At 37.8% G+C, this 17,890-nt stretch overlaps 2 protein-coding genes across 2 annotated transcripts in view; one reads left to right on the forward strand and one right to left on the reverse strand.

Moving 5' to 3' along the window:
• Positions 1-8: 8 nt before the first annotated feature.
• On the forward strand, positions 9-7,760 carry SLIRP (SRA stem-loop interacting RNA binding protein). Its single transcript, XM_077910188.1, has 4 exons — positions 9-162; positions 3,509-3,567; positions 7,080-7,187; positions 7,649-7,760. The coding sequence occupies exons 1-4, from the start codon at positions 66-68 to the stop codon at positions 7,718-7,720; spliced, it is 336 nt and encodes a 111-aa protein (XP_077766314.1). The 5' UTR covers positions 9-65; the 3' UTR covers positions 7,721-7,760.
• SNW1 (SNW domain containing 1) overlaps positions 7,761-17,890 on the reverse strand; it is a 33,830-nt gene continuing 23,700 nt past the window's right edge. Inside the window, exons 9-14 of the mRNA XM_077910170.1 lie at positions 17,133-17,249; positions 16,002-16,143; positions 12,302-12,398; positions 10,306-10,423; positions 8,518-8,681; positions 7,761-8,436 (exon numbers count right to left, since the gene is read on the reverse strand). Of these exons, the coding sequence (XP_077766296.1) occupies positions 8,238-8,436; positions 8,518-8,681; positions 10,306-10,423; positions 12,302-12,398; positions 16,002-16,143; positions 17,133-17,249 (837 nt within the window). The 3' untranslated portion in view covers positions 7,761-8,237. The remainder of the gene's footprint in view (positions 8,437-8,517; positions 8,682-10,305; positions 10,424-12,301; positions 12,399-16,001; positions 16,144-17,132; positions 17,250-17,890) is intronic.

Below are 17,890 nucleotides of genomic sequence, written 5' to 3' on the forward strand. Positions count from 1 at the left end.
TGCCCCGGATCCGCCAGTTTCTTCCGGGGTGGCGACCACAGGTCACAGAGGTCCTCAATCTAAAGATGGCGGCTTCAGCAGCGAGGGGCGCTGTGGCGTTGCGTACCAGGATTGGCCGGCGGGTGGCTTTTGTCAGAAAAATTCCCTGGACTGCGGCCTCGAGTGAGTGATGGAAACGTATTAGGGACGTAAGTTTTAGGTACAAGCGGTCTTCGAAAGCCCTGCTTTCGGCTGAACACTTAAATCAGCGTGGTGGCTGGATTAAGAGCTGTGGCTCCTGAGCAAGCCAGTGAGCAGAAATAAATAAATAAATAAATAGATAAATAGATAAATAAATAGAATATATCAATATCTATCTATAGAATCTATCAATCTATATATATCAATATATCAATGTAAAATATATATCTCTATATATCTATATATCATATTTATATCAAACTATATATCAATATGTATCATATAGTATATATAATATAATATTATAATTTGCAATGAGTCGTTCAGGGATGCCACTGAGTTTTTGCGGCACGTATTCACGGCCTCCTGCCTTTCAGAGTGATTCGGTGGAACGGTTCGTTACTTGCAAACTTTAAGATGGACGATTTAGAAGGGGTTATTTTGACTGCGGTGTGGAGGATGGATTCAAACTGGCAAGACCGAAGGCGAGGAGACGCGTTAAAAGGCAGTTTCAGTAATTTAGTCCAAAGACGAGGACCTGAAGTAGGATAGTGGTGGAAAGGGGGTCATATCCACTTATGTTAAAATCCACGGCTTTTCGCGATGGCTTGAATAGGGGAAAGAGTGCGGAATGAGGGAAAGGGAAGAACGACTTTTTAGCGTTGGTTTTTAGCGTTGGTGATTAGAAGATAGGGGAGGCGGGTTTAAAGACGATGAAGAGTAACATTTAAATGTGTTGAGTTTGAGAAAAACCTGTGAGTTCTCCATCACGCAGTTGGACGGAGGAGATGTGTGTCATTGACTGAGAAGTGCCCCTTGAAGCCCTACGGCTTCGGTTAGAAGGCCACCTCGGCCCTTCAGTCGTTAGGTAACCCGACTTACAGGGGAGGCACTTGGGAAAAGGGCTCACACACGGTTTCATCTATGAAGCGAGGTCAGTAATACCTTCTTGATAGGATTTTTGATAAGATTAAATGAGTTTATATGTAAACCACAGACTTGTGCTAGACACAGAACGAGTACTCCATAAATGATTGTCATTTTCATGATTGCTATAATTGAAACTCGTGGGAGAGGCCTAGGCTGGAGATAGAGGGTTGGGAGTAACTAGTATTGAAGTCTCTCACCAGCTTTGATTTTCGTCAGTTGCAATTTTGAGAAAGGGTTTTTACACTTGCTTACCAAAAATTAAAAATCTATGGTCACTTTTGTAGGTATTCATGTGTCAGGTCATCTCCCTTAAACAAAGAAATGGAAATCGGATTGCTTACCTGTTTTTGTGGTTCAGGTGTGAGTAGTAGAGTGGATAATAGATTGATATGGGTCCCATCTTCTTAATTTGAAGCAGATGAATATAAAGCTTTGAAACAGTCTTCATTCATTCATTCATTCATTCATTCATTCAGCAAATATTTAAGGAGTATCTGTGTGTGGTGGGCATTGTTTTTGGTGCTTACATCTGTTTTCCCATAATAGTTATAGGTAATTTGGCAAGAGAGCTACGTTCCAGAGCTTGTTTTGGAAGAGAATATTTTCTAGAACTTTTAATACATGGTTTAAAACATGCATATTTAACACTATTTTGTTTATTCTCCAGTAACATGTTCCATGAGGTCCTAATATTGCCAAATGGTTTGACCAACTGTTGGAGCTCTTCAGAAATTTAGTTCCTGTGGGTTGTTGAAGAATTACTAAGCATTTATTCATTCAGCAAGTATTGCGCTTCTGTGTATCAATTGCTTTTGACATAGTGGACTCATCACTTAGGAAGTTTATGATATAGTGGTGAAGGTGAGGAGACTTACAGCAGATACAGGCAGTTGTTGAGCCAGTGACATTTAGATGAACCAGGGAGAAATAACCTGGTAATATGAAGTATAAGCCAGTGAAAGTACAAGCACTGTAGTTCAGAAGAGATCATGTAATTTTTGAACTTTAAGATTATCTACTATGCATCTTACCTGCTATTATCTCACGGAGTAGTACATTGCCTTGTATTGCAGTAGAAGCCCAATAAAATAACATTCAGTGGATATATTTGGCCTGGGTCCTGAAGGAGAGTTATAATTTAGGCAGGAAGAGATAGGATTATTGACCTACCAAGGGGGAAGAACAACAGGTAAAGATGGGAACCCACAGAACAGATACATAGAATTTAATTTGCTTACTAGAGAGTCACTATGGGCCACCGATGGGTAATAAGGCAGGAAAGTAGGGTCATCTCAGCAAATTTTAGAGTGTTAACTATTTAACTTAGTATAAATTTTATGAAAGGCAAGTAAATTGAGCTTTTACTTGAAAATCTAGAATATGGCTATCAAGACACTGTATTTTAATTATCTGTCTTCTATGAGTTTCTCACAGGGATTATTATCCGTGCACCTAGTGCAGTAACTGTGATGATGATGCTCATTATCCGGTGGGAATGATTACTATAGTCAACTCAGCAATTTATTTGTGTATGCCCCTACCTTATCGTCTCCCCAAATCTCTGGTACATTGCAGTTTTATACAGATGGTTCCTGACTCAACAATGTTTTGATTTACAGTTTTTTGACTTTGCAGTGGTATAAAAGTGATATGTATTCCGAAGAAACTATACTTCAAATTTTTAATTTTGATTTTTTTCCATACTGCATAGTGTTATGCAGTATGATAGTCTCTTGTGATGCAAGGCAGCAGCATCAGCCATGTGCATGCAGCTCCCACTCAGCCATGTGATCATAAGGGTAAACAACTGATAGACTTACAGCCATTTTGTGCCCATGTAACCATTCTGGTTTTCATTTTTAGTAGCCAATAAATTACCTGAGAAATTCAACACTTTATTATGAAACAGGCTTTGTGTTATATGGTTTTGCCCAACTGTAGGCTAGTGTAAGTGTTCTGAGCATGTTTAAGGTAGGCTAGACTAAGCTATGATGTTCAGCGGGTTAGGTATATTAAATGCATTTTCGACTTAGGGTATTTTCAACTTATAATAGCTTTATCAGATGTAGCCCCATCATAACTTGAAAATCTGTAGTCAATACCATAGCTCCTTCCTAAATCTCAAGGCTTCAAGGAAATGCCAAGTAGTTCTATTCACAAAATTTGAGGACTCTACGTTCCCCTTTTGGTTTCTGGCTACAATCTAGGTTGGAGGATACAAAATACATTAATTACTTTTTTTTTTAAAGTAATCTCAAAAAAAAAAAAAATCTCTATGCCCAATGTGGGGCTTGAACTCAGAACTCTGAAATCAAGAGTCACATCCTCTACCAGCTGAGCCAGCCAGGTGCTCCAAAATATATTAACTACTTTTAACATGTTTTCTTCTCCTATACAGGTGAGCTGAGAGAACACTTTGCACAGTTTGGCCATGTACGAAAGTGCACTGTACCTTTTGTGAGTATTATCTTTAAAAAAAAAAAAAAGTTATCCCTTAATTATTGGATCCTCTAATTTTATCCTCGAATTCTCGATTTTTGTTAAAGCATACCAACTTATATGACTTTATTGGAGTGAAGCTGTTCAGAGTCTTTATTGATAAAATTGAGGGTGGTATCGATTAAAAAGTAAAAAAACCTTACCCTATGTAACAAATTACCACAAATGTAATGACTCAAATAAACACACATATATTATCTCACAGTTTTTACAGATGAGAAGTCGGCATAGCCTTGCTGGATCCTTTGCTCAGGGTCTCGCATAGCTTACAGTCTGGTATCAGCTGGGGCTTTGGTCTCATCAGAGGCTCAAAGGCTCAACTGGGAAAGATTGATTTTCAGGCTCTCTCAGGTTGTTGGCAGAAGTCATCTTTGAACTGGCAGACTGAGATATCTACTTTTTTGCTGGCTTTCAGCTTGTAGGGACTATGTGTAGTTCTGTGTTACCTGGCAGGTCTCCCAACATGGCAGCTTACTTCTTCAAAGAGGAGTAAGAGGAGTTTCTCTAGTCTGTTATCTTATAACAAAGTCACAAGAATGATATCCCATCACCTTCACTATATAACCTGGGCAGGGGAGCAACATACCATCAGTTTTGCTATTTTCTATTGGTCAGAAGTATGTCACAGGTTCCACATACAGAGGGGATTATACATAGTGGGACAACATGGTGGGACATGTGGAAATTATGGGACCATCTTAGAATTATACCTATTATAATAATAAGGACTTGATACTGGAGAATGATTTTATAATAAAACTAATTGGCAGAGGGGGGATCCCTGGGTGGCGCAGCGGTTTGGCGCCTGCCTTTGGCCCAGGGCACGATCCTGGAGACCCGGGATCGAATCCCACATCGGGCTCCCGGTGCATGGAGCCTGCTTCTCCCTCTGCCTATGTCTCTGCCTCTCTCTCTCTCTCTCTGTGACTATCATAAATAAATAAAAATTAAAAAAAAAAAAACCTAATTGGCAGAGAATATCTATTTTAACTTTTATCCTTATTTAAGTGGAGTGTTTTTTTTCTTTTAGTGTTTTTACATTTGTTATATTTTCTTTGCTAAGGAAGATATAAAAATCAGTTTATAAATTGTTCTACTTTATTTGAGCTTATTTTTCTGTAGGCTTTCTAGAATTACTGGGTTTTTGGGGGTGGGATGTGGGTGCACATGAAGTTTACACATGCTTCATTAAAACTGCCCCCTTTTTCCTCATGGCACAGAAAAGGCTATGGCAAAATAATAACCTAAAGTAATTAAAATTGTTAACTCTTGGTTTAATGTTAGCTGCCTTCCAGGGATCTAATAGATTACTCCTATCTAGTGCTAGTGAGAGTGTAGGGAAGCTGGTACTGAAATTGTTCAGAAATGTACTTCATTTCTGAAGGGTAATTTGGTAAAATTAAGAATTTATATTTGCTTTATCTAGCAATTCCATTTTTGGAATTTATTCTCCAGAAATGGTATGATAAAAAATGTTCAAAGCAGCCTTATTTAATAAGTGGAAAGAACCTAAATGTTCATTAATGGGATTAAATAGATATTAATTTATTGATACAATGGAGTTTTATACAGTAGATTAAAAGAATGAGGCACAACTATTACCCAAAAATGTTTCTATAAGTTTAAAAACTAATTTTATAAAGAGGATGAAATTTTTTTTGTTTTTTTTGAAATTTCTATTTTTTTGAAAAGCATTAAAAAAAATTTCTCCAGGAACACCTGAGTGGCTCAGTCCGTTAAATGTCCTATTCTTGATCTCAGGGTGGTGAGTTCAAGCCACGCATTTAGCTCCACCCTAGACATGGAACCTACTTAAAAATTTCTTCAAAAATAGTAACACATTTTTCTTGATTGCCATTTGCTTCTTAAAAGTATAAACAAAATTATTCAAGACCTGGAGTTGGGACGCCTGGGTGGCTCAGTGGTTGAGCATCTACCTTTGGCCCAAGGCATGACCTGGGCCCCAGGATCGAGTGTCACATCGGGCTCCCTGCGTGGGGCCTGCTTCTCCCTCTGTCTGTGTCTCTGCCTCTCTCTGGGTCTCTCATGAATTAAAAAAAAAAAAAAAAAAAAGACCTGGAGTTAACAGATCTTCAAAGAGAACTTTGACTCTTGGTAAAACTAAATATAACAGGAGAAAAGTTAGTTTCTGATTAACAAGTTCATATACTCATATTAGAAATCCAGGTTCCTATTTTTTTTTTTAAGATTTTATTTTATTTATTCATGAGAGACAGAAAGTGAGAGGCAGAGAGAGAAGCAGGCTCCATGCTGGGAGCCTGATGTGGGACTCTATCATTCCAGGACCTCTGGATCAGGACCTGAGCCAAAGGCAGACGTTCAACCGTTCAACTGCTGAGCCACCCAGGCGTCCCCAGGTTCCTATCTTAGATACATAGTACCTAAGTTTTTACAAACACAAATTTTTTAAGGGTTTTACTTATGGAAATGGCCATATGGAAGTAGAGGAGAAATTGTAGCTATCTGAGGTAAAGAGTGAATCACTGGGATGTTACCAGAAACTTTTCCTGCAGTCTAGGTTAATACTAAAGAATTTTAAGTATTAAAAAGTCACCTTTAAAATAGGAGGGCGGGCAGCCTGGGTGGCTCAGCGGTTTAGCGCCGCCTTCAGCCCAGAGCATGATCCTGGAGACCCAGGATCAAGTCCCATGTCGGGTTCCCTGCATGGAGCCTGCTTCTCCCTCTGCCTGTGTCTCTGCCTCTCTCTCTGTGTGTGTATCTCATGAATAAATAAATAAAATCTTAAAAAAAAAAAATAGGGCAATTTCTGAAAATTTGGTTTGGGGGGTGGTACACAGCATAACTTTGTAACAAGATTGACCATGTATACTGAGTGAATGGACATCTTTGTATCTGTTTAAATAGTAGGGCTGGTGGTGTGGGTTAGAATCATCTCCACATGTGCCAATGTATAGGTTGAAGGATAAGCACTCTGCTTTTTACACAAAGGGAAGTAGTGTTACTATTAAGTCGAGCTAGGTAAGTAAGGGTTATATATATATTTTTTACTATTTTTCATTAGGAGTATGTGATTATAATGGTAGTGGTGGTGATGAGTAATTGGTCTCCAAAATTACCAGAAATGAACTAGGTTTTGAGGCTTAAGTTTTTAGTTCCTATAAGTGAAGAAGTTAGAAACAGAGTATTTCTTTATGTGATCAAAATATCCCATGATTATCATTGTTAGTGTAGTTTGTATCTTGCATGACAGAAACATTACTACCATATCTTACTTCCTCCAATGGCAGCAGAAAAGCAGAATGTTAAGATTAACAAAGGAGTTAAGCCTTTGGTAACTAGGAGGGTAATAAGCCTGTATTAAAGCAAAGTTTTTGATGTTTATTGAAATGTCAGTTATCCCATTTTGGCAGATAAAGTTGGTAGCTTGATTTCTAACTCATGGAAACTTCCATGTTGATGTTAATCTTTTCTAAATTTTGAATTTTTAGGACAAAGAGACAGGATTTCATAGAGGTATGGGTTGGGTTCATTTTTCTTCAGAAGAAGATCTTCAGAATGCACTACAACAAGAAAAGCATATTATTGATGGTGTAAAGGTAATTATTTTTCTGTATATTATCACAGGCTTTCTGTATATCAGTAGGTCAGAAGTGTCGAATGACAAGGACTTTGGGAAATTTGTAACTGAGGTTCCCTTAATATTGGTTAAAGAATGGTGGTGGTGATAGAGTGCCTGTTCTAAAATGTCTGGGGAGGGTAGTTTAGGAAGACCCTTTAATGATTAGCAATCTAACACAACAGTGGCAACAGCAGTCTACTTGCAAGGTAGGGAGAGGGGTCGAAACCTGGCTTTTCCACTTTCCGTGCAACCTTTGGTTAAACTCATTTGATTTAGTCTTCAGAACGGGGAACAAATAACATTCTTTTGACCTATTGGTGTTGACTCCCTTATAAAAAGGCAGCCTAAACGGGGCAGTTTTCAGTTGTAATGTTTTTGTAGATACTGTCATTCCTTACAATGCTTACTTGATTTTTCTTTTCTTTTTTTTTTTTTTAGCTCCACATTCAAGCTCGGCGACCAAAAGTTTTGCAAGGGGGTCAAACATCTGATGAAGAGAAAGATATTTGAGACTATTTCTACCTAGTAAATAAAGTAAAAAAATTAAAAATTTTGTCTAAATGTTTTTATTTGAAACAAATAGTTGCACCGAGCAAGAGCTTACTTCCCCACTCCAAATTAAAACAGAGTGTAATAGGGGCAAACGTCAGGATAGTTCCAGTACGTGAACATCCTTCTACTCACTGTGGCTGGGGCAACTTTATTCATCAGCAGTCATTCTTACACAAAATATTAACCCCAAAGTACTAATGTCACACAAAAGGAAGTGGTCTTAGTTTCATGTGTGGGGCTGTATGTTCTATAAATGCCAAAAGGTAGGAGAAGCACAAACACAACCCACTCTTTAAAAAAAACTAAATAGTTCAAAGAATTTTCCATCCCCCCCTTATTCCCATAATAAAAAGTAGTGCTGGGTTCTGACACCCAGATTTGGTTTTTATCCTGGCCATTTACAAAGTATTTCCCCATCTGACTTGCATCATTAGGGTTATCGATAAAAGTTCATTCATTTTGAAGAGAGGTGCATCTACTCCTTCCTCCTCTTCTTGCCTTCATGCTCATGTTCCTTGGGGCGGCTGCTGTCTGAGGGTCTTTTAGAGCCACCGTGCTGTTTGGCCTCTTCCAAAAACTTGTCCAAACCAAAAGGATCTTCCTCAAACTGAACTGGTCCTTCTCGGCCTCTTTGCCTACGGTCTGAACCAGAAAACTCCTTATCGGGAACAAATCTAGAGGAAAAAGAGAAAGGACTATGAACTACTTTGTTTTCACTAGTGCAAACAATGAAACTGAGCTGTCTGCTTTAGTACCTGTTGGTCTTTATTCTGGCTTCTAGGTCATCACCATACATGTCCTTGTCCAGATTTTTACTGGGCCTGTAAATATTCTGGGCCATATCTTTACCACCTCTCCAGGCTTGATCATAAACGTTGTAAATTTCATCTTCTCCACCTGCAAAACCACTGTCCATACCCTGTGGGAAAAGGACATTAAATAAAAATGTATTATTAAAAGTTGGATCTGATTACATTCATGTAATCATTTATAGCTCACATTTTCAGCAATCTGAACTGCAAATTAAAAAGGTCTTCATAAAAACTCACAAAGTCCATAAACTTTTATTCTTATCATCTTTGGTCCTTAGATTAAGTAAAGGGGTAATTAACAAGTTTGACAATTTTAGTGAAGTTATTAAAATTGCAGGACAGTATAAGCAGGTACTTGGCAATTTCTGTTGGACAATGGCAAGAAGATAGAACTGTAAAGCATGTATCTGATGTCATTTATTAAGTTCATAACATAGTAAGTTCTATGCCTAACATGGAGCTTGAACCACAACCCCAAGATCAAGAGGTGTACACTGTACTGACAGTATCTCATGTCATTTAGAATAATAGTGTTATATATCTTAACTCCCTGAAAACATCACTATTATAGCATGAGACAATAAGGCTCTTAATGAAAATCCCAAGTCAACAACAAACTTGTTTAATATATTTGGGTGGTTCCTTAATAAAGGGATGTGCTTTTTTAGGAAAAATTTATATTATAGCTTTGAAAAAATTTAAGCTTGTAAGAGGTGACTCATAAATATTTACTTTTGTGGAATTTTCATGCCTAACCTTAGGCTGCTAATATTGCATATATATACCGTACCACTGTATATATAGCGTTGAAGAACACAACCTTTGAAAACAAATGTTTGAATCTTCTACCAATTTCCAATTTCATAGCTAAACCTCTATGTATCTCAATTTTCTCATATACAAATAGAGATGATAATAAATAGTATGACTTCATAAGGTCTATATAAGGATTAAGTGAGATAATGAAAGTGAGAGACTTTAGAACCCTGCCAAGAATGTAAAAAAGTACATTCTACCTTCCAATCTTAAGGCCTTCAAGTCATAATAAATATTTCCCCTCTGTATCCCAGTAGAACTTTTTATACTTTATCATTATTGCAGTCTGCCTTGTCCTTATTTATACACATGTCTTTTCCAGTAGACTTGAAGGCTCCTTCACAGCAAAAGTACATCTATCTTTGATCTCACTGTCTTATGCATAGTACGCAATCAATGTTGGGTGGATTCACATAAAAGCACTTTTTCAGGCCTAATGTGTCCTAGCTAGTTCATAACAATAGGTACTTGAAATCAGATTTCCTGACAAACTAGTCTAGCACTTAAATTTAGTTTTACAGCTTCATCTTTTAAAGATCTCAAGTTATGTTTCTTTAGCATTACATTTTTTTTTCAAAGATTAACAAGAAACCCAAGAGATACTTTTGTAGGACACTGGCTCTACCTTATAAATAAGACTTATATACCCAAATCAAATTTTGTCACATATTTCTTTCATTTTCTAATAGTGTCTTAAATTTTAGCCAACTGTAAGAGGTCAAAATCAGAACTGTTTACCCTTAGATATGACGAAATAAGATAAAATGGTTCTGTAAGTTACATCACACAACTTCTAATTTTTCCCTCTCATGCCAGCATATTTTAGGCTGATCCAAATCTATGGTATGTGAATTTTCTTTTCCCTGAGGATTAAATCACATTAACTAAGACCTGCTATTTCTAAACTCCTTATACCTTCGACTGGTTGAAGAGCCTTTGGTCATACTGAACTTCATTGGACGTCCGCGGATTGGGCACACCAAGAGCAATGACTTCACTGATATCTCGATTTTCATTTCTCTGTAGTTTTGACCTGTTTAAAAATACAATATCACTAACTGAAAACTCTTCACAGACAAGCCGAATTTCAATTTAAATACAACCAATCTTAGAAGCAAAGTTAATGAATATGTCCTGTTCATATCTTGTGAACATATATTCCTTGATAATGCATAATCAGGCTGGTAGTCCTTACAGCATCTCAGAGACAGAATTATTAGAAGAGGTGGGGTTTTACAATCAGGCCTTCCTGTTAGCTGAAAAGAACTGTCAAGAGACTCACTCTTGACATGAAGTTTTTAATATAAGCAATCACCTTACAGAAAGAGCATGCTGAGATATGAAATTGCTACGGTCTGTATTTGCTATTACATGATGGTTGCGGGGGGAGGGAATGGATGCAAATTAGACGTATATGAATCACTTTCAATAAGCCAAATTCTGTTCTTTACCTAAACCACATTTAGTAATTTTACCCTATTAGAATTTTGAGGAAAACATGTCAATGACTGAATTACTCAGTATGATTTTCAATATTCAGATTATCTTAATTCCCCTGCTGTTTCAGTATGTATGCAATCTACATCGCAGTGAAACCATGGTAACTGTCATCATTTATTTTACCAGAAACCCAGGTCTTAAAATATTTTCTATAGACGACCAGATTTTCATCCAATCACAAATTTACAGCTTTTCTACATTATCAATTCTCATAACCACTTTACTAGTTTTAAGGGCCCAATTTATCTACAGAGCCATTTTGACTTTTACAGCTTAGGAATTTCAGACCATTAGTATCTTTAAAATTTTTTTTTTTATTTATTTATGATAGTCACAGAGAGAGAGAGAGAGAGAGAGAGGCAGAGACACAGGCAGAGGGAGAAGCAGGCTCCATGCACCGGGAGCCCGACGTGGGATTCAATCCCGGGTCTCCAGGATCGTGCCCTGGGCCAAAGGCAGGCGCCAAACCGCTGCGCCACCCAGGGATCCCCCCATTAGTATCTTTAATTGTGCACTTTCACATTTCATTCCTCTCTCTTCTACACTGCACATTTACCTACAATTCTAAATTCAGATTTTCTGCTTCTCCATGGTTTCACTTATCCAGGGAGATGAGCTATGCCATTAAAAGACAATACTGGCAGGAATCTTCTTTTTCAATGTTTAAGACATAACTTGAAAAAATGGATTGTATCAGCCACCAAAGTGATGAGAAAGAAAATGTTTTATATTTGCATTTAACACACACTCAGAATTCAGCGCTCAGCCTTTGGTGAAGCATAAACTTTACCAATCCCTACTTTAGTGTGAGTCCCCATACATGTATTTTGTTTGTTCCAAGCAGGCCTGTACTTATTAGCAGTGCTTTGTTAATATTCTCAAGTAATTTTATATGGTAGCTTTGTCTTTCTGAATTTTAAGAGAACTACTTATGAGAAGAGGCCAATTCTCACTTCTCACAAAACCTGCTCTCCTCCTCCACTGTACGTGGGACAGCCCTCTGCATATAAGAGGATCTCAATGCAGGTACAGAAGCTTCTTCCCTGTCTAGAGGAATACGCACATAATCAGTTTGTCCTACCACTTGAAATAGGAAAGAACAGACCAGAACAAGCCTATCTACTGCCTTCTTTTCATAAACAAGATCTGAATTCCCTTTTCTATATTCCTATCATTCGCAATCTAGCTGACTCTACAAGGTGATGAGAAAGGATTTCTTCCAGGGAGTTAATTCTTCTGCTAAGAAAAAATAAGTAGTTTAGTGTAGGAAAGTAAGTGCTGATTTAGTAGATTATCAAATTAAGAGAGGAAAGGGAGAGAAGCAAAACTGGTCCCAGTGGACTAAACCTCTTCTCAAAAGGATTCACAGAGCCACTCCTCACAATTTGTATTTATCTCAAATAGCACCTACCGCTTATCAGGAGCTGCCCTGGAAAGATTCCGGTCGTGTTGTCTCTCTTTTCGCCTGTCATGCCGGATTTCATCCCTCTCACGTGCCTCCCCATCCTCTGTGTAAACAGAGTTGAAAATTCCTCATCACTATATTACGCATTAATATTTAGAATGAAAATATTCTTTAACCATGACCGATAATTCCATAAATTTCTTTATAGTCACATTCAGCCCTTTTAACTCACTTGTAATTAACTTAAATCCAACAGTATTGGTTTAATTTTTGAATATGAATTCCAGAATCATGCATGCAGCTCAAATGTTTAGAGGTAAAGTATACTGATGACTTTGACTTTGCAATGCATCAAAACTGTAAGGTGGATAGAGAGATTAGCAGATAGGTGATAAAATAAATTTAACAATGTCAATTGTTTTTTTGTTTTTTTAAGATTTTATTTATTCATGACAGACAGAGAGAAAGAGAGAGGCAGAGGCACAGGCAGAGGGAGAAACAGGCTCCATGCAGGGAGTCCGATGTGGGACTCATCCTGGGACTCCAGGATCACACCCTGGGCTGAAGGTAGATGCCCAACTGCTGAGCTACTCAGGCATCCCTAGCAATGTCAATTGTTAAAAGAAAAGTTAATCTAGGTGGTGGAATCTAGTAGAATCTGGGTGGTGGTGGAGATAGAAAGGTGTTCCTTGTATAATTTTTTCAACTTTTTGGTGTGTAATGGTCATATTAAAATTTCAGGAAAAAATTATGTGTAAATTTACCCTTATATTTTCAAAGACCAAATGAATAAAGAACCTTTTGCTGGTGGTACACAGGGACTGGTTACATCTTGATCTCTACCTATTGTGTTTATGTCTATCTTCATTTTCTCTTCTCTCTCCAATCTGAAGGGACACAGCTTTGGAGCCAGCTTGTCTGGATTCAAATCCTGTTCCTATGACAGATTAGCCATGTGACCTTGTGCAGGTTACCCAACCACTCTGAGCCTTAGTCTCCTCTGAAAAACTGACAATCCTAGAACCACTGTGAGGGGTTACTAGAGGGATTACATAAGGCAATACATGTAAAGTGCTCAGAGTGGTATCTTTCATAATAAGTACTCAATAAACATTAGTTCTTTTTACTATCTGGCAACACATTTTTCAGAATTTTACCTAATTCCTCAAGAGCCATTCTGTATTTTTGTTTGTTTTTTTTTCTTACCAGTGTAGAGACTAAGATATAGGGAAATCTTACTTCTAATTACCATCAGTGGCTAAGTGTATGTACAATAGGCAGGTTTTTATAACTTGCCTCATTAAGTCATTTATGTATGATTCAAGGATATGGATCACTACTTCTAATCCTGGTTACCTCCCTATAGCTGAACTCTGGACTCCTCTAACCAAATGCCTACTTGATACCTCCACCTTAAACCTAACTAAACTCCTAATCTTTTCCTCCCAAACTGCTTCCCCTGCAATCTTCCCACTATTAGTAAATAGCAACTTAATGCCTCCTAATTGCTCATGTCAAAAGTCCTGGAGTTAAAAAAGAAAGTTCTGGAGTCATCCTTGACTCTTTTTTTTCATACCTCTACCTAATCCATAAGCAAATTTTGTCAGCTCTCCCTGCAAAATACATCTGTATTTGGCAGTGTTTTCCCTGCCTCTCTTATTATCATCTCTCATCTGGATTACTGCACTAGCCCTCCAAATGACTTCCCTACTCCCCCACATGCCCACTTCACAGCCTGCTCATGTATGGTAGATCATGTTGTTCTGCTTAACTCTTCAACTTCTTCCCTTGTTATTTGAAATAAAAGCCACCTCCTTAAATGGCTAAAAGACCACACATGATCTGGCTACTACCTTTCCTATTTACTCTATTTTGATACCTTGTCTCCTACTACTTAGCTTTCTTGCTCCAATCTGGCTGTACTGGCCTCCCTGCTTTTCCTTTAACATACCAAGAGTACTCCCAACTCAGGGCCCTTGCACTTGCTGTTCCTTCTATCTGGGATGCTCTTCAAAACCCTAGATATCTATAAGGCTCAATTCCTTACTTCAATTTTTGTGCTAATGTTACCATCTCAGAAGTAAGGTTCATCTTGACCCTCTCCTGGCACTTTTGTCCCTTTTTCTTGTTTTATTTGTCTCCATAGCAATTATTACTATACTATTATTATTAATCATCTAGTAATGATAATTAACTTTTTTGGTCTCTCTACACTCACTAGAATGTTTATTGCCATACCTCCAACAACAGAAATCCTTATGTCTAGAAGAGAACCTTGGGCAGTTCCGGTGGCTCAGCGGTTTAGCGCCACCTTTGGCCCAGGGCCTGATCCTGGAGACCTGGGATCGAGTCCCATGTCGGGCACCCTGCATGGAGCCTGCTTCTCCTTCTGCCTGTGTCTCTGCCTCCCTCCCTCCCTCCCTCTCTCTCTCTCTCTCTCCCCCTCTATGGAGCCTACTTCTTCCTCTGCCTGTGTCTCTGCCTCTCTCTCTGTCTCTCATGAATAAATAAATAAATAAATAAAATCTTAAAAAAAAAAAAAAAAGAGAACCTTATATATAGTAGGTGCTCAATATGAGTTGAATGAATAATTGTACTAGTCTAGGATTTATTAATGAAAAAAAAAAACAACCCTCACAGTTTTCTTGAATTAGAATTACTCTTTTAAATGAATTACTAAAGTAGTGTAGACCACTAAATAAAGCCAGAGGAAAAATACTAGCAGATTTAATGATTATAGGTGTATTAGCCTATAAAATAGAAAAACTGGATTATTTTACTATGTGGGGGAGCTGAATTATTCAGTTGGGGATCTCAATTTTCTATTTTTTTTAAAAGATTTTATTTATTTTACTCATGAGAGAGACACACACAGAAAGAGAGAGAGAGAGAAAGAGAGAGAGAGAGAGAGAGAGAGAGAGAGAGGTAGAGACACAGGCAGAGGGAGAAGCAGGCTTCATGCCCGAGGGAGCCCAATGCGGGATTCAATCCAGGGTCTCCAGGACCAGGCTCTGGGCTGAAGGTGGCGCTAAACCACTGAGCCACCTGGGCTGCCCCTCAATTTTCTAAGTTTTAAGAAAATTAAAATGAGAGACAAATCAAGCCCATCATTTGAATGTGATTTTTAAATCTATTATTACTCTGAACCTTAAAAACGTCTAGTGTAGTCCCATACTTCCTTAAACATATAGTCTTTATTTTCTACTACTACAGCTCATTAATAGAAGTTATTCTTTCATTTTTATGTTATTTGTAAAACATTGGCATTTTCTTTTTCTTTTTAAAAGATTATATTTATTTATTCATGAGAGACACAAGAGAGGCAGAGGCCCAGACAGAGGGGGAAGCAGACTCCATGCAGGGAGCCCCATGTGGGACTTGATTCCGGGACTCCAGGATCATGCCCTGAGCTGAAGGCAGACACCTAACCGCTGAGCCACCAGGCATCCCAAAGACTTTTTAAAAAAATATTTTATTTATTTATTCATGAGAGACACAGAGACAGAGGCAGAGATATAGGTAGAGGGAGAAGCAGGCTCCCTGCAGGGAGCCTGATGCAGGACTCGATTCCAGGATCTTAGAAACCTCTACGTTTTCTTTATAGGTGTGTATTAATTTCATGTGCAGTAAAAACAACAGCGATTCTCTAAAATGAGGTATGTATTGTTTACAATGTAAATTCAACTTAGTAAAGAGAATGTCATACCTTTTTCCACATGAGTTTTAATCCCAGCTCTTCTCTCTCTAGCTTTCTGGGCCATTTCTCTAAGTTTCTCTTCATGTTTCTCCTTTTCTTTTTGTGCCATCTTTCTCTCTACTTGAGCACGCATTTCTACAGCTTCACGAGCCTGTTAGTAAGATTGAATGTTAAATGAGACACGACTAGGGGTAAGTTACAGCTATCATCCAACACTGTAACTAAAGTCTGGCTTGAAAGAGAAGTTATAAAGAATTTAGATTTGTTATTGCTGATTAAAACAAAGATTCTTGTCCACTAAAGAAACCTTGCCTGGAATACAATGCAAACTTAGATTTTCACTCTGGAAAATATTTTAGTGGCTGAAAGTATAGGACCCCAATCAATCTTATAAATCACTGTTTCACTAGTGCTTTCTCAGAAACAACCCAAAATATAAAAAGATTCCAGTAAAGAAATTTTCAATATCAGTAACATAGCATGTGTTCAAAATCAAGCAAGTCTATTCAAGATAAAGCCTTAGCAAGAAATGATTTTTATAAGGGTTCTTGCTATGATACAGGAGATATACTTCTCTATGCTTTAGATGCATGCCATAATGTATGTGAACTTCTAAGTCAGACATTAATAGTATTAATGCCATAATATTAAAAGACAACCAATATTATAACTATCATTTTCTATAGCATTCAAATATCAAAATGTTTATTTGCCCTTCTATGCTACCAACCTTTTGGGAGGCATCTATATTTAAAATAAATAAATCATGAAATCTAAAAACAGCAGTCGGCAATCTCCTTCAAAATGAGATCGGCCTAGCAAACCATCGTTCTAGAATGTGGAAGCTGGACTGCCAGTGGTAGGGTATGTGTGTAAGTCTACAAAGGCTAGACCAGGTATAGAACTGTAAATAGCACCTGCCACCTCTGGCACACATGCTGCAGGTGAGAGCCTCTCTGGGTACTGAGTACTGTAGCATAAATGGCAGTATCTTAGGTAAATCAAACCATCATGCTATATGGCTTAAAATTTACAGTGATATGTCAATTAAACTGGAATGAACAAACAATATCTTAGGTAACCAAAAATGGATTTACAAATTATCAAGAGCATTAAACCATTTAATTATAACAGACCAACCTTCCGATCAGCAATATAGAGGGCTTCGGCCAGCTTAGCAAAATTCTCATTGATGTGAACTGTCTGCAGGCCTCTTCCATCAGCAGCCAGACGTTTGTCTAATGGAATTGTATACCCCTGTGTGACAGCAGGCAGAAAATACCAGTCATAAAAGAGCAGCAATATATTCTTTAAAAACAGATTTAACTGTCCATTTTGACCACCACTGAACTGAAGTTTTTTTTCTTATATCTTTTTTCACAGTTATATAACAGCAGCAGCAGCTAACATGGAGGGCTTCCTATGGAGGCCAATTTAAAAGCACTTCACACTGTAGTCCCATTTCACCTTCACTGTGACTCTGGAAGGCTGATTAACACTGTGTTTCCGTTTCACAGATGCTGCTACTGAGGTAGGGAGCTTAGATAATGTCCCCAGGGGCACACAGTTAATAACAGATGAGCTAAAATTTAAACTTGGGTAGTGTGACGTTAGAGCCCAAGCTCTGAGCAAAATATTTTCGTGTTAATAATGAGTTATAATAAAAGGAAATCACTAGCAAATAGCTAGATAGCTGTTTTTCAAGTAATTTAACAGTCATATAAAAGTGAAACAAGACACTAAGAGTACATAGAGGTAGTTTAACGTGCACTGTTTCAACTGAAATTTTGCATCCTATTTTCAATAACTCAAGGAATATGCTTGAACATCCAGGACATTTCAGGCTTAGCTTTATTTTTCCAGATTTTTGACTACATTCCCAAATGTTGACCTCTTGT

The sequence above is a fragment of the Canis aureus genome, chromosome 9 (assembly GCF_053574225.1).
Source record: "Canis aureus isolate CA01 chromosome 9, VMU_Caureus_v.1.0, whole genome shotgun sequence".
Taxonomy (NCBI): Eukaryota; Metazoa; Chordata; class Mammalia; order Carnivora; family Canidae; genus Canis; species Canis aureus.

Bases quoted from the DNA above. Each gene is read 5' to 3' on its own strand.
- SLIRP (XM_077910188.1), top strand. From the start codon at position 66: ATGGCGGCTTCAGCAGCGAGGGGCGCTGTGGCGTTGCGTACCAGGATT. The intron at 163-3,508 runs GTGAGTGATGGA...TCTCCTATACAG, and splicing joins TCCCTGGACTGCGGCCTCGA to GTGAGCTGAGAGAACACTTT. The intron at 7,188-7,648 runs GTAATTATTTTT...TTTTTTTTTTAG, and splicing joins ATATTATTGATGGTGTAAAG to CTCCACATTCAAGCTCGGCG.